The sequence below is a fragment of the Mytilus trossulus genome, chromosome 2, assembly GCF_036588685.1.
Source record: "Mytilus trossulus isolate FHL-02 chromosome 2, PNRI_Mtr1.1.1.hap1, whole genome shotgun sequence".
Lineage (NCBI taxonomy): Eukaryota > Metazoa > Mollusca > Bivalvia > Mytilida > Mytilidae > Mytilus > Mytilus trossulus.
Window position 1 is genome coordinate 49,920,190 of NC_086374.1, and position 17,472 is coordinate 49,937,661.

The following is a 17,472-nucleotide window of genomic DNA, read 5'->3' on the forward strand; positions in this document are numbered from 1 at the left end:
AAACATTACTGAAAAATTAAAAAAATCAGATTTTTGTAGTTTTAGTTAATTACTGGCTTTTATTTCAGACAGTCAAAGTATGGAAGCGACCATTACAAGTATCAGAACTTGAGAAAAGTATGAATCATCAAGGAAATGATCAGGCAACAGTAAGTTAGAATATTTCAAAATGCACAAGTTTCACTTTTCTTCTCTGTGCTTATAATGCACCATTTGTGTTCTCTACAGAAGCAACAGGCTATGCATGCATTTTTATAAGAAATCAAAAGAACATATACAATATTTTCTCACTTTATTCCTGCCATCTGACATAGAATTATAAAATTTTAGGTTCTTATAAATCGGTTTAATATGTATCAGTGCATTAAAAATATATGGTGCATTTATGATTTGTAATTTACAAGTTGCTTCATTATAACAAAGTGTTTAACATTTTATGATAACAGGAGGAGGCTTTGCATGGAGGCCTTGTAGGACAGTGGGAACTAGGGGAGGTAATCCAACCACCATGTGCTGGAATTGATCATGGTGGAGAAGATTGGACATTAAAAGATGGACAACAGATATCTGGTAATGGGAATGTTTTATACCAATCTGAAAAAAAATCATTGATGGTTGTTTTTATTTTTGTATGTCCATAATGTCATTGTGCAAAATTTTCCTGATCATTTATTTGTCACTTAGTGCATCTGTCATTCCATCTGTCCTGCTTATTTTGTCTGACTGTCTGTCAGAAACTAACTCTTGCCGGATGAAATCTGGAATTTCCTTTGCTTTGTTTAAATAAAACTTGTACTAATTGAAAAAACAGGGCAACTGGTTGAAAAAGCCTATTAAATTTGGGTCAATAGGTGAAAATTCTAGGTTGCTGTTACTTGAAATTATTACATTTATTTTGGGGGGAGGAGGAAGTAATTGGTTTTCTGATTATAATTTCATCTTAAATTGTTGGACAGTAATTCAACTATTTAGAATGGAAAATATACATTATATGAACATATCTTATTAATTTATATGTAACCTATAATAAATTGAAATAATGTATTTGCTAAATTAAATAGAATTTTACAGTATGTATATGAGTTAGAAATTTGAATTTGTATTACGTTCAGAAAAATGGCCATTAGAATTTAAAAAATCCTGATTTCAAGACACAACTTTCCAGTGTTTAATAATAATTAGTGATTTTACTGTTCTGAAATTGAAATATTTTGTGAATAATGTGGAATATATTTAAGGAACTCATTGTAATATCAGTACATTTACCATACCCAGAGGATCTTCTGTAATAGTGATTCCATACAATGGTACAACAGGAGGCAAACTAGAAATAGTGGCGGAGGTAAATCACTATTATATCTATATCTTTCTCTTTGACATATTCCTCATTTCCATTCTCAATTTTAAGGTTCTATTGTCAATATTTCATACATATTCAAAATAGTTATTTTCCTTGATGTTCAATTTCATTTTATTTTTTGAGTTACCAATTTTCATGATTTGAGGAAAAATTGTATATTCATGGATAATAGATTTCATGGTTTTGCAAAAGTTTACATATAAGCCTATAGAAAATTTGTACATCTTTGAACATTTAGATTTAAGTTTATCTATACCCATGAAACCAACAAAAATGGGTAACAAACTAATCATTACAAATTCACAGTATCTGATATAAGAAGAGGTTAAAAACAAATGTTTTAGACCAATTAAGCAGTTTTCATGTTGTCCTATTGCAGAATATGAAATGTTGAGTATCTCGTTTTGGAACAACTGTGGGAAAATTTTAAGTAGTGAAACAATTATTTAGGTTGCACATCTGTAAATATAGACAATACAGGACACCCCTAGGTGAGGGAATTTCTCGCTACATTGAAGACCTGTTCGTGACCTTCTGCTGTTGTTTTTCTATGGTCGGGTTGTTGTCTTTTTGACACATTCCCCATTTCCATTTTCCATTTTATTACAACGCAATTTCTTGTAAGAACTCCATTTACGGCTAAAACTGTATCCCTTTTAGTATGAAATTTCGTAAACAATTTTATCCTAGAATGGAAAGTTCATATGCAATGCTATTTTTTCAATAGTCAAAATGTAGGGCTTTTTTGCGTATTTTCAACAGTTATATGCTTGGAACTTCCTAGAGTTTAAACTTGTACTAAAAAATCTATACTACGCCTCCTCTTCACTTTGGGTCTTGCTCAGAATTCAATTTCACCACTAATCATTGGTATTTATACTGGTAACATTCCCAAATTATGTCTCTATGAGATGAAACATAGAGATCATATCTGAGAACCAGTAGGTTAACAAAACAAAATATCTATGGATATTATATATCTCCCCAAAAGAGGTATGGTTTGTGGAAAAGCTGAATTAACAAAGTGCATCCTTTAACAGTACATTGTGATTGAAATTATAGTTGTAATTTACTAGGAAATTATTTTTAACAGAGTATACAGATTGATGGAGTACTTAATGGTATAGGGGCTGGCTATAGAGGTGGTCCAGTACCATTAGCAGGACAGTCTGGGCAACAGGGACAGTCCTATTCTGGTAAGTTTGTGGTTTAAAGACTTTGTATAGGGGCAGGCTATAGAGGTGGAACAGTACCATTAGCAGGACAGTCTGGGCAACAGGGACAGTCTTATTCTGGTAAGTTTGTGGTTTAAAGACTGTATAGGGACTGACTATAGAGGTGGTACAGAACCATTAGCAGGACAGTCTGGGCAACGGGGACAGTCCTATTCTGGTAAGTTTGTGGTTTAAAGACTTTGTATAGGGGCAGGCTATAGAGTTGGTACAGTACCCTTAGCAGGACAGTCTGGGCAACAGGGACAGTCCTATTCTGGTAAGTTTGTGGTTAAAGACTTTGTATAGGGGCTGGCTATAGAGGTGGTCCAGTACCATTAGCAGGACAGTCTGGGCAACAGGGACAGTCCTATTCTGGTAAGTTTGTGGTTAAAGACTTTGTATAGGGGCTGGCTATAGAGGTGGTCCAGTACCATTAGCAGGACAGTCTGGGCAACAGGGACAGTCCTATTCTGGTAAGTTTGTGGTTAAAGACTTTGTATAGGGGCTGGCTATAGAGGTGGTACAGTACCATTAGCAGGACAGTCTTGGCAACAGGGACAGTCCTATTCTGGTAAGTTTGTGGTTAAAGACTTTGTATAGGGGCAGGCTATAGAGTTGGTACAGTGCCCTTAGCAGGACAGTCTGGGCAACAGGGACAGTCCTATTCTGGTAAGTTTGTGGTTTAAAGACTTTGTATAGGGGCTGGCTATAGAGGTGGTACAGTACCATTAGCAGGACAGTCTGGGCAACAGGGACAGTCATATTCTGGTAAGTTTGTGGTTAAAGACTTTGTATAGGGGCTGGCTATAGAGGTGGTACAGTACCATTAGCAGGACAGTCTGGGCAACAGGGACAGTCCTATTCTGGTAAGTTTGTGGTTTAAAGACTTTGTATAGGGGCAGGCTATAGAGGTGGTACAATGCCATTAGCAGGACAGTCTAGGCAACAGGGACAGTCATATTCTGGTAAGTTTGTGGTTAAAGACTTTGTATAGAGGCTGGCTATAGAGGTGGTACAGTACCATTAGCAGGACAGTCTGGGCAACAGGGACAGTCCTATTCTGGTAAGTTTGTGGTTTAAAGACTTTGTATAGGGGCAGGCTATAGAGGTGGTACAATGCCATTAGCAGGACAGTCTAGGCAACAGGGACAGTCATATTCTGGTAAGTTTGTGGTTTAAAGACTTTGTATAGGGGCTGGCTATAGAGGTGGTACAATGCCATTAGCAGGACAGTCTGGGCAACAGGGACAGTCATATTCTGGTAAGTTTGTGGTTAAAGACTTTGTATAGGGGCTGGCTATAGAGGTGGTACAGTACCATTAGCAGGACAGTCTGGGCAACAGGGACAGTCCTATTCTGGTAAGTTTGTGGTTTAAAGACTTTGTATAGGGGCTGGCTATAGAGGTGGTACAGTACCATTAGCAGGACAGTCTGGGCAACAGGGACAGTCCTATTCTGGTAAGTTTGTGGTTTAAAGACTTTGTATATGGGCTGGCTATAGAGGTGGTCCAGTACCATTAGCAGGACAGTCAGGGCAACAGGGACAGTCCTATTCTGGTAAGTTTGTGGTTAAAGACTTTGTATATGGGCTGGCTATAGAGGTGGTCCAGTACCATTAGCAGGACAGTCTGGGCAACAGGGACAGTCCTATTCTGGTAAGTTTGTGGTTTAAAGACTTTGTATATGGGCTGGCTATAGAGGTGGTACAGTACCATTAGCAGGACAGTCTGGGCAACAGGGACAGTCCTATTCTGGTAAGTTTGTGGTTTAAAGACTTTGTATAGGAGCTGGCTATAGAGGTGGTACAGTACCATTAACAGAACAGTCTGGGCAACAGGGACAGTCCTATTCTGGTAAGTTTGTGGTTAAAGACTTTGTATAGGGGCTGGCTATAGAGGTGGTACAGTACCATTAGCAGGACAGTCTGGGCAACAGGGACAGTCATATTCTGGTAAGTTTGTGGTTTAAAGACTTTGTATAGGGGCTGGCTATAGAGGTGGTACAGTACCATTAGCAGGACAGTCTGGGCAACAGGGACAGTCCTATTCTGGTAACTTTGTGGTTTAAAGACTTTGTAAAGGGGCTGGCTATAGAGGTGGTCCAGTACCATTAGCAGGACAGTCTGGGCAACAGGGACAGTCCTATTCTGGTAAGTTTGTGGTAAAAGACTTTGTATAGGGGCTGGCTATAGAGGTGGTCCAGTACCATTAGCAGGACTGTCTGGGCAACAGGGACAGTCCTATTCTGGTAAGTTTGTGGTTTAAAGACTTTGTATAGAGGCTGGCTAAAGAGGTGGTCCAGTACCATTAGCAGGACAGTCTGGGCAACAGGGACATTCCTATTCTGGTAAGTTTGTGGTTTAAAGACTTTGTATAGGGGCAGGCTATAGAGGTGGAACAGTACCCTTAGCAGGACAGTCTAGGCAACAGGGACAGTCCTATTCTGGTAAGTTTGTGGTTAAAGACTTTGTATAGGGGCTGGCTATAGAGGTGGTACAATGCCATTAGCAGGACAGTCTTGGCAACAGGGACAGTCATATTCTGGTAAGTTTGTGGTTAAAGACTTTGTATAGGGGCTGGCTATAGAGGTGGTACAATGCCATTAGCAGGACAGTCTGGGCAACAGGGACAGTCCTATTCTGGTAAGTTTGTGGTTTAAAGACTTTGTATAGAGGCTGGCTAAAGAGGTGGTCCAGTACCATTAGCAGGACAGTCCGGGCAACAGGGACATTCCTATTCTGGTAAGTTTGTGGTTTAAAGACTTTGTATAGGGGCAGGCTATAGAGGTGGAACAGTACCCTTAGCAGGACAGTCTAGGCAACAGGGACAGTCCTATTCTGGTAAGTTTGTGGTTAAAGACTTTGTATAGGGGCTGGCTATAGAGGTGGTACAATGCCATTAGCAGGACAGTCTGGGCAACAGGGACAGTCATATTCTGGTAAGTTTGTGGTTAAAGACTTTGTATAGGGGCTGGCTATAGAGGTGGTACAATGCCATTAGCAGGACAGTCTGGGCAACAGGGACAGTCATATTCTGGTAAGTTTGTGGTTAAAGACTTTGTATAGGGGCTGGCTATAGAGGTGGTACAGTACCATTAGCAGGACAGTCTGGGCAACAGGGACAGTCCTATTCTTGAAAGCTATGTTGATGTGATATGAATTTAAACCTACTTTGTACTAGTCCGACATACTGATCCAGAATTTAATTTGATAAATTAAAAAAAAAAAATTTTCTATGTTTGTGTCTTTTATATGCCAAATCCCCATTTCAGTTTTATAGTTAGACTGGGGTGCTCATTTTTGCCCCATCTTTTCATGTTTTCTTCAGTTTATGTTTAGGTCGTAATGTTTTTGAAGTATACTGATATTTCTTTATAAAGATAACTTCAAATGCAAAATATATTTAAGCTTGAAAACGTCTTTGTTTGAATAAAATCATCTGAAAAGTTAGATTAAAGGGTCTTCAAAATTTCCTGATTTTTTGTCAATGGGGTACACATATTCGCCGTTTTTACACATCTATTTAAAACCAAATAACCACAGCTTTAAACAACATTGATCAAATCAATTTCATTATAGATGAATAGCAGACATTTCAAAGGTGTTAAGAACTGAAATTTAGGGCATTCAGTCAAAGAATTACTTAAAAATACTTCATTGAATTCGTGTTTTTGCTTCAGGTAATTGGCCGAAAATTGTTGTCCGTTTTCGGTCCTTTTCAGTAGATGCCGCAATTTTGTCTCAGTTTTAAAAAATAATCATATTTGTTATATAATATCATTAACCGGTATATGTCTTCTATTTCAGCTATCCTTTGAAATTTTTACACCTCAAAATCATTAAATGGCGAATATGGGCGCCCCACTCTAAATGGAGAAATAAAAAAACAAAAAATGCCTCAAGTCACATTGTACAAACATACCAGTCAGTGATAAAGATAAATATAGTTTATAATGTTGTATTGTTAAACCCTTCATGTTTATTTGCAGGTCTTGGTCAGAGGAAAGTGTCAGATAATCGTGGTGGTGGAGGGGGAGGTGTGGGTGGTAATTTTAGAGCTGATCATGCAGGAGAACCAGGAGCTGGTGGTGGATATGGTACTGTAGGGTAAGTTTATTAAGGGGATAATCATGTTGGGGGAGGGGAGGTGAGTGTGGTAATTCTAGAGCTGATCAGACAGGAGAACCAGGAGCTGGTGGTGGATATGGTACTTTGACATATATTGTAAAGAAATGATGAAGAACGTCTTCATTGAACGAAATCTTTATCTAAACTACATGTATGAATACAATAACGTCGCTAAGTAGCGACGTCGAATATACAGTTACGTAATTACCGCGGTAAACGACGTTAAGACGTTTACCAATTATACGATAATGTCTATAATAAAAGAAAGTAAAGTAATTTACAACATTCTGGGGGCCTCAAAATGAGTTTACTGTTAATATTTCAAGAGGAACTAGTTTTACTATTGGCCGTGTAGTAATAAGTCCATTTGGTTCTGTTGATGCGTTCATATTGTCCTCTGTGTGCATAAAGTTCTCAGGTGATATCCTCCTTCCTTCGAATTGCTCTGGATCTCGGATCCAGCGAAATGTACGATACTGGGCGATAGTTGAAAGCGCTTTCAATCTTCGTAAAATCTGTTCGTAATATATCTGCATTAACAGTCGGTGGTATGTAGTGAATACGGCTTGTCGTAAAGTTCTCCGATGTCTTGATTTTCTCACGTTCTTCATGTCTGTTTGGGGTTATGGTATTCATGATTGGTGAAAATGACGAAGTGAAATGTTCTGATGAATTTCGATGCATAGGGCCAGATAATAAGTAGCCTACTTTCGATTTCACTGCGGTTGGTCCCGGTCCTCGAATAACTTTGTCCTCTACAATATCCCAAAAGTAATCGGCGCCGATTAATATTGAGACTTCGAAGTCCTCGTCATGTGATACAGGGTGTGCTAAATTTAATCCATTCAAGTACGGAAAAAATGACTGGTTTCTTGTGTATGTTTTTATAAGGTGAGCAATTTTTGGAACGATAAGTACATTAATTGGTATTAATTCTGTAGTCTCGGCTCGTAAATAAACAGTAGCCACTTGCAGATGTCTTACCTTCGTATTTGTTTCACCGAATCCCGAGACAGTTATTACTTCATTTCTTACAGGTTTCAAGTTTAGTTTTTCTGCCATATCCTTTGTAATAAAACTGCGCTGTGCACCTTCGTCGATTAAGGTGTTTGCTTGACTAAAATGAGTTTTGTCGGACGAGACTGTAACTATCGCGGTTTTCAAAAGTACTTGAGGTCTTACTGGTGTCGTTAATGAGTGCATGCTTGCTACTGAGAGCTTACTGTCTATTTTTTCTAAATTATAATTTTCCGTTTCTGTTTTTGTTTCGTTTTGCGTATATTGCTCCGCCTTATTGCAAATACTTGTGTGATGTCGTTTACCGCAAATTTTACATGTATTCATTGATTTGCAGTTTGCAATTCTGTGTCTTCCCAAACAATTAAAACATAACTGTTTCTCCTTAACTGTGCGCTTTCTGTCATCAATATTTATTACCGTCATGCATGTAGTTGGAGCATGAATGTCGTTACAATATACACAGGGTTTGCTTGTTAAATTTCTGTTATTTGATTCGTAGTTTCGTTTTGTACTTACTATTAATGCTGACGTAGATGTATATTCTGATTCTAATTCATAACAACTTACGGACTGACCTGCTTCTTGGATAGTAATTTCATGCTGAATTGCGTCACGTAGCAACTGTAAATTCCATCTGTCATTTCCGTGAACGCGTACCATATTTTGTCGGATGTTTCCGGGAATTTTATTTAAGATAATTGGTACTAGAAGGCTCCCGTACGATTCATGTGTTTGTCCCATTCCCTCAAGACCTCGAATGTAATTCTCCATACTGTCGTAAAAGTTCTTTAACTCTCTAATATTCGCGGATGGACTGGGTAGACTAATAAGGCTTTGCATATAGGCATTCACAATTTTGTGAGGTTGACCAAATCTCTTTTTCAATACATTTAGGGCTTGAGCGTAATTTGTGTTTGTAATTTGTAATCCTGAAATGCACTGGCTTGCTTCTCTGTACAACTGAGACCTTAAATAGTTAAACTTCTGAACGTCGTTTAAGGACAAATTTTCATGAACTGCTGCACAAAAGGAATCCCAAAATGGCTGCCATTCCAGTATATTTCCTCCGAACGTGGGTAGGGTAAGCTTTGGTAATTTATGGTACATACTGGAGTTTGAAAATGTAGATGAAGAATTATTTGCTGGCGTGAAACTTACTGGAGTCGGGTTTATTTGGTTGTTTGAAAGTGTAAATTCTGTGGCGTGCGGGTTTAATTGTTGTTGTTTCATAGATGTTGTGTTATCTGCTTCCCGGATTACTTTTGATAATTTTGTTAAAGTAATTTGAATATCAAATTCATACCTGTCGGCTTCTTCTATCTCTTCTTGAATATCCTCTTCCGAAATTTCTTCCACAATTTTGTCGTTGAGTTCCGAGATAACTGTTTCCTTCTTCCGTATCATTTCCCTGATTGAAATAATTTCATTGACATCGTATTCCTTCAATAATTCCTCGACATTTTCGCTCACTCGCTTCAGTAATTTCGTGACTGCACCACGATGTCCAGCTCGAATAGCTTTGAGTTTAGAACTCATCGTTCTTTTTGTCACGGCACCAATTTGACATATATTGTAAAGAAATGATGAAGAACGTCTTCATTGAACGAAATCTTTATCTAAACTACATGTATGAATACAATAACGTCGCTAAGTAGCGACGTCGAATATACAGTTACGTAATTACCGCGGTAAACGACGTTAAGACGTTTACCAATTATACGATAATGTCTATAATAAAAGAAAGTAAAGTAATTTACAACAGGTACTGTAGGGTAAGTTTGTTAAGGGGATAATCATAGTGGCGGAGGGGGAGGTGAGTGTGGTAATTCTAGAGCTGATCAGACAGGAGAACCAGGAGCTGGTGGTGGATATGGTACTGTAGGATAAGTCTGTTTTTCATACAACATCAGACATGATGAAGAGGTTGAGGGAATGATATGGCAGTGACGTGAGGGAAATTGATTCAATAAATCTTAATTATTGTCCAAGACATATGAAAAGTTTGATAAAAATATATGATAAAATATCCTTCTGTTTTCCAGCTTAAAAAGATTTTTAATTCAATTGCCTCATTATGGTAGTGACGAATTTGTGACTTTATAAATTTCTTTTTTAAATCTTTTTTCTGGCATTATTTGTCAAAATTGATGAAAGTTTTCTGAAAAATAATTCAGAGACACCACTCTTTGCCGAAAAATACTTTTTCTGAATTATTCTTTTTATACCATATTCATTACTTTCAATCAAAATATCAACGGGTAAGGGGTGTCGTCAGCTTATATGAAATAATATAAAAAGGTAGAAAAAAGTGACAAATTCGGAGAAAAATGAACTAAAATTTAATGATTCCTTTTTCAGGCTAATATCTTCTTAAATGTTACAGAGAAATATTTGTTTTTTATAGTGTTGAAAACAATACATTAAGCAATTTATACACTTAAAATTTACTCAAACAAATGAAGTTTGAACAGTACACCTTCACAGGGCTATCTATTGGGGTTACTTACTCTACTCTTTTGATGAGTTACAGTAAGTTTGGATATCAGAGTTGAGAGGTTATCAACACTTTTGACATCTTTATGAGTTAATATTAAAATTGGGCAATTTTTCTCAACTTGTAGCATGACAAATAGCACAGTGGCCCTTATTTTTTTATATATTCAAAAAAAAGCATGGTAAAATATAGATTTTGGCAAGGTATAAGAAATCTTAATCTGAGGAAATATTAAGTGATGATCTACCTAATGAACTGCTAGAATAACAATACCATAATGTCATGTAACCCTGAATTGAGTAGCATTAATTGTGTATATTCTAATGATCTATCTTTGTATTAATTCAGAAAATCTCCAGTAAAAATAAGAGGAGACAGAGCAGGTTTTGGCCAGCCAGGAAAGATGTATGGAGATGGATCTCTGAAACAGATGTTCTTGGGTTCAGGAGGAGGTAGTGGGGGTAGTGCCAAGGATGGAACTAAAAATCCTTCAGGTAACTTTTTATTGGTTGATGTATAACCAAATAATGTTTTGACAAGCATGCATCATTTTGTTGCTGAAGGGAAACACAGGGATCCTTCATTCTGTCGTTGCTTACAGAATAATTTTTTCAGTTTAGTTGAAAAGCATCTACTGTATATATATATTATTTTGATTTGCTAAAAAAACTATATGATCTTCAAAAACTAAAAAACAGTGACTATGTTTTTACTATTTATAGGTGGTAGAGGTGGTAATGGGGGAGGTTCCATCAGTCTGAAGTCTCTAAGGTCTGTAGTGGTCACAGGACTGATCACAGTCAGTGGAGAAGATGGACAGGGAGACAATATTCCCACAGGAGGACAGTATGTTCAGAATTTCTGTGGATTCATTTATTTTCGTGGGTACCAACTTTCATGGATTGAACAAAACTTATGCTTTCCTGGACATTTGATTTCGTGGTTCTGCCAAAGTCTGCAGACAAGCCTACACAGCTACTTTTGCATAGGTACCATTTCTGTACTAAAAATCTGTAGTACTGGAAATTTACTTTTAATATTCAGTACTATTTTGTAACTTTGAAATTATTGTAATATTAAGGTACCTGTATTTTACAGTACTTAATTTGTACTTGAAATTTAGGTACTACAGATTTTTGGTTACTACCGTTACATTTACAGCATTTTGAAAGTTTTTCTATTTCAAATCTCTTAAAATTATGATTTTCAAACATGGAATATTGTATTATTTCTGTACCAAAATATTTAGTACAAATCAAGTACTGTAAAATACAAGTACCTAAATATTACAATAATTTTAAAGTATTAAAAGAAATAGTACTAAATTAAATTAAAAGTAAATTTCCAGTGCTACATATTTTTAGTACAGAAATAGTACCTATGCAAAAGTAGCTGTATATGGAAAATTTGTAATTCATTGAATGAACATTTATTACTTGTGGTTCAAAATGCTCAAAAATTGGTATCCAATGAAAACTAATGAATCCAAAGTATCGTAGTTAAAAAATAGTTGCCACTAAATAATTTATGACTTGTAGATTTCTGCATTGATTATGCATTTTGTTGTGACTGTTTTAGTGTTTGAGGGCAACTACTGGTAAGCTATTAGTTCAAGTCTTAACCCTTTCACGGATTGCTGCCCAGAGAGAAGCTACTCTGAGACGATGGCTTCCCTGGCTACTATTACCCAAGCGGGAGATCTTCATAATAAATGTCAATAAAAACTTGTTTGTAGTTATTTCTGTATTTATTTCATTTACTAACACAATGTTCACAGCTTTGTTCATGTTGTGATAATTTTTTCTTCATAAAATATTTAAATTTTCAAATTTTCGGCATTATCTAGGTGAAATTCTCAAAATTCTGTTCTTTGACCCCAAATCGTAATTTTTTTAACCCAAAAGCGGCAAAATTTTGAAAAATTTTATGAGGCTGCACAAATTCCTCACACTGAACAATGTCCATTCCAAGTGTTTTGTACATAAAACGACATTTTATGTCAAAAAATATACTAGTTTGTCTTCAATTCTTCCATAGTCTTTAAAAAAAAATGTTCCCTCATTTCAAATTCTCGTAAATTCCATAAGTTTCCTCTGATTTTGACATGGTTTTCAACAAACGGAAGCGCCATGTTTACACTTTCATCCGGGTATTCATCAAAGAAAGATAACTCATGTTTGCACTGTTTTGAGCGGAAAATATAAATGGTATTCTGATCCCGGTAAAACGGGACTCATTGTCAGCTGTCTGAAGCGTGAATCCCGGTAAACTGGGACTCATCGGCAAAAGGGTTAAAAACATTAAAGCCTATTTATTTGGTAACTTGAAACACAAATCCACACTCTTACCTAAGTTTTCCTTGCCAAAATATTATGAAACTCTAACACAATGCTAAGTACCAGTTTTAACTTGGATGATTACAAATTTGAGGGGAAGGGGGCATGTACGTCCTTCGACACATTCTTTTATTATTTTTTTCAATTGCAAGAGGATTTTTATTATAGAAAATACATGGTTCAAATAATAAATTAACATTGCAAATCAGTTGAAATAGATATAGTAAGATGTGGTGTGAGTGCCAATAACCCAGGTTTCAAGACAAGGAACTGAAATTTGTGAGGTGTGAATGCATGTAAAATAAAAGTTTGAGTTGGTGATGTTTTTAATCTTCTACAGTTCAGCTGCTTAGATTACAAATTAGATAATGTTTTTTACTTAGATTTATATATTTAAACTTCATGATGTTGAAAGAAACCTTTTTTTGTCAAACAGATGTTCTGGATGTCCTGGTGCATGTAGTGTAAAGAATTTGTTTGGTTGTCATGGAGATAATAGAACGGCATGCTGGGATATGTCAGGTCCAGGAGGTGGGGGTAGTGGAGGGAGCATTTATCTGGCGGGAAAAGTTGTCAATGTTGGTAATGCTGTTGACTATTTTATCTTTATATTTTGTATATTTTCCTAATATTATATCATTTAGAATGGCTGTTTTGTTAAACCAACAAATTTTCCTAAAAGTAACCATAAAAGAGTTTAGAATAAATTATATCTTAAAGCCAATTATATGAGGCCCTTGAAAATATTGATCTTGAAAATTAATATTTGTTAATAAAAGGTGATAGAGTTTAAATGGAATATTGGAGCAATGGCCCTAAGATTAAAAATGCTGTAAAGATGTCATTCGTGTTAATTTTAAAATGACTTTTATAAACTGTTCAGAACATTTAATAAAAAGTATAACAAGATATGAGAAACCATTGTTTTATAAACGCTTCATTGATGATGGTTTTGGAATTTGGACTCATGGCGAACAAAAACTCAAGGAATTTATGGACTTTGCAAACTCAATAAATGACAAAATAAAGGTGGAACTTAGGTACAACAGCAATCAAATTGAATTCTTGGATACACTTGTGAAAATAAAAAATGGTAAATTAACAACAGACCTTTATACCAAGCCAACTGATAAACATATATATGTTCACAGCAAATCATGCCATCCAAAAAATGTAAAAAGGGCAATTCCATATGGTTTAGCATTACGATTAAGAAGAATTTGTGAAAATGAAGATGACTACCAAAAACATAGACAAGAACTGAAATTACAACTACGAAAAAGAGGCTACAACGGAAAATTTATTGAAAACCAACTAAAAAGAGCAGACAACTTAAATAGAAAAGAGCTATTACAGAGAAAAAATAAAATTAAAAAAACATCAGAACGCATACCTCTTGTTGTAACCTTTACGGATTTATTACCTGATATTCATGACATTGTTAAAAAAAGAATTAATATTCTACATAACTGTAACTTGATGAAAGAAATATTTCCAGAACCACCGCTAGTAGCTTATAGAAGAGATAGAAACTTAGCAGACATAATTGTACATGGAAAACTAAATAAGATCACCAAAAAAAGTACCAACTACAGCAACAACAAAACATGTAAAGAAGAATGTGAAGTTTGCGATATTGAAAGAAATGAAGAAAACATTATACTCGGAGATAAAACATTCAACCTCAAAAAGAACATTCATGGATGCCAACTAGTAAATCTTATTTATGGACTTCACTGTAAAAAATGTAACCACTATGTCTATGTTGGAGAAACAGAAAGATCACTGAACGAAAGAATAAAGGAACATCTTGCAGATATCAGACATGACAGGGATACAGCTGTGGCAGAACATTTCAACCAAGAGGATCATTGCAAAGAGGACATCACAGTTCAGGTTCTGCAACAGATTTATGATAAATCAGCAAATTACAGGAGATATATTGAGGCACAATGGATGCAAAAACTTAATACAATTAGACCATTTGGAGTTAACGTTAAAAAGGAATGACTTTAATTGAAAAACTTATAAAATATAACTTTAATTCATGCTAAAGTATTGTGACGTCATGTTATTGTGACGTTAAAGTATTATGACGTCATGACGTTTCCAAGGACATTTAGCTATAACATCTTATCAATGATTGAATTTAATGTCAGCCATGTAGTTGAGAGGAAAAATAAAGAACTGAAGAAGGCCATTGGCCGAAACGTCTTGAAAAATTGGTTTATTTAAACAATTATATAAAGTATGTTCCCTATTGGAATTTTGAAAACAAGGAAGATATGATGGAACAAAAAGTTGTCAAATTGTATGTTATTTTTAATTTCAGGTCAGAAGTTGTTATGGACCATGGGTGGCAGAGGTGGCTTTGGTACACTACAAGGATGTGGAGGGGATGGTGGATTAGGGAGGATTCGTGTGGATGCTGCTATATTTAAAGGATCAGTCACAAACTTACAAGGTGTTTTCACACAGTCTACACTACAAAATGAATATGTTGCAAGTATATAGATATCATTGGTTTTTTTATTCTTTACTTTCCAAAAACCTCATAAAGTGGAAACACTGTAGTTTTTGAAGTCTTAACCTTGGCTTCAAAAGTTTCATTCAAAGTAAATGCTGAGCCTATGCAGGCAGTTGTTCGGAAAACTAGCTGTTGAACTAATGACAATAATTTAAAATTTTACATATGGTGCATTGTTAACCATTGTTGGAGACTACCATGTTTGTTTATTCATGTAGTTCTGATCATTTTTATAACAGATGCTGTATTTGTTCTTACCTGATGATGCTTTGCCATATTCATGGTTCATAGCAAGCATCATAGGGAAAAAACAAATTACACAATAAAATTTCATCATCAAATACCTGACCTTTTAACCTATTATCTTGACAATAAGTAAACCAAAGACAAGGCTAGTATAAGTACTCGGCCACGTCCACTTGTATGTTTTGTCTATCTGATGAGTTAAGCCTTTTTCAACTGATTTTTATAGTTCGTTCTTATGTTGTACTGTTATACCACTGTCCCAGGTTAGGGGGAGGGTTGGGATCCCACTAACATGTTTAACCCCGCCACATTATTTATGTATGTGCCTGTCCCAAGTCAGGAGCCTGTAATTCAGTGGTTGTCGTTTGTTTATGTGTTACATATTTGTTTTTCGTTCATTTTTTTACATAAATAAGGCCATTAGTTTTCTCGTTTGAATTGTTTTACATTGTCTTATTGGGGCCTTTTATAGCTGACTATATGCCGTATGGACTTTGCTCATTGTTGAAGGCCGTACAGTGACCTGTAATTATTAATGTTTGTGTCATTTTGGTCTTTTGTGGATAGTTGTCTCATTGGCAATCATACCACATCTTCTTTTTTATATTCCCTGCATTCCTAATTGTAATTAGAGGTTAGAAGATGGTATAACTCTAAATTAACCGTCTTTAATTTTAACAGGATCACAGTCAAGCAGGACAAAAGTTGATTGATTACACTCATACTAACTATGGCAATGAGGTATATAGAGGGTGTTTTAATGACCCTGATATTGGTTATCGTACTTTGGCTTACACTGCACCTCTCACAAATAACGATAGGAGCAAAATGACACCAGACTTTTGTATGAAGATCTGCAGGTATTGTAACTTATTATAACATTTTAAATTATATTTTGAAAAATTACATGCGATAATTAAACTTGCAGCAGGTAAACTTTTTGAAGAAATAATAATGGGAATTATTGATCTTGCCAAATTCTCTAATAATAATTCTTGGCTTCCTTTATATGATGTTGAAATAAAAGCAAAATTATGAAAAGATTTGATCATGTACTGTTAATTCAGAATGTTTTAATAAAAGTATGATGCAATAAAAAATGCTTACAATAATTTCAGAATTGACAATCATTTCTGAATTTTCAGTATTTTCCTATTTTAAGGCATATGACAATTAATAAGAGCATGATTTTTATTTGTCAACTAAGGATAATTATTAATTTTGCTAAAATAAGAAGACACTATTTTGAGTAATGAAAGATTTATTATGGTGTTACAGAGATAAGGGATACCAGTTTTCAGGAACAGAGTATGCATATGAATGTTATTGTGACAACCATTTGAGGATGGACAGGAAGATGCCTGAAGGGTTGGTATATTGCAGCAAATTTTGTTTGAAGGGTTAGAAAAATGTTATTTTCTGTCACTTATAGAGCTCTAAAAAACTCATGTTCTATGTTTGATTGTATGTAAGATAACCTGACTTTAAATAAAGATTACTTACGTAATCTGCTTCGCATAATATGATAATATGACTGAAATACTGACATATATAATGGTAAGAAGATCTGGTTAGAAAGCCAAATATGACAACTGTCCACCAGACACTAAATGATGTAGACTAGTTTGCTTCATTAGTTTTGACCATAAAGTATTGATTTACTGAATGATGGATTTCGCATAATTATACCCCCGTCAAAATTTTGACGGGACATATTATGGTACTGTGAAAGTACTTTTATTCGTTGGGTACCAATTTTCGTGGTTTTCGTCGATGACTTTATCCACAAATTTAAGTGTCCAACGAAATAAAACAACTATTGTCCAAAATCAAGAGTGAAGACAAGGACAGATCCCAATGTACATGATGTAGGTTTGAATAGAAAATGTATTAAATAACGACAAATCTGAGAATACTTTATTAGCAGTCACAGAACTACACCTGCATGCAGGAGTATATCCATTTTATCTTAAGTAACCTAAACTGTATAACTTTTGATCTTTTAATTCTCATAAAAAATATTTTTCATCAATGAAAGTCAGATTTCCGGTATTGTGCAAGTATGATATAGTGTTCATTTCATATCCTCATAGTTCTCGTACACATGGGAAATAATAATTTCATGCTGGGCTTGATTTTGATAATAATT

General features: G+C 35.4%; 1 protein-coding gene across 2 annotated transcripts in view; it reads left to right on the top strand.

Moving 5' to 3' along the window:
• Nucleotides 1–17,472, top strand: part of LOC134707479 (uncharacterized) — an 89,072-nt gene that overhangs the window by 37,607 nt on the left and 33,993 nt on the right. For both annotated transcript variants that reach the window (XM_063567239.1, XM_063567240.1), the window contains 11 exons: nucleotides 69–149; nucleotides 447–570; nucleotides 1,239–1,342; nucleotides 2,454–2,556; nucleotides 6,562–6,679; nucleotides 10,563–10,708; nucleotides 10,937–11,060; nucleotides 12,987–13,132; nucleotides 14,883–15,052; nucleotides 16,005–16,183; nucleotides 16,602–16,691. In XM_063567239.1, the coding sequence (XP_063423309.1) occupies nucleotides 69–149; nucleotides 447–570; nucleotides 1,239–1,342; nucleotides 2,454–2,556; nucleotides 6,562–6,679; nucleotides 10,563–10,708; nucleotides 10,937–11,060; nucleotides 12,987–13,132; nucleotides 14,883–15,052; nucleotides 16,005–16,183; nucleotides 16,602–16,691 (1,385 nt within the window). The remainder of the gene's footprint in view (nucleotides 1–68; nucleotides 150–446; nucleotides 571–1,238; nucleotides 1,343–2,453; nucleotides 2,557–6,561; nucleotides 6,680–10,562; nucleotides 10,709–10,936; nucleotides 11,061–12,986; nucleotides 13,133–14,882; nucleotides 15,053–16,004; nucleotides 16,184–16,601; nucleotides 16,692–17,472) is intronic.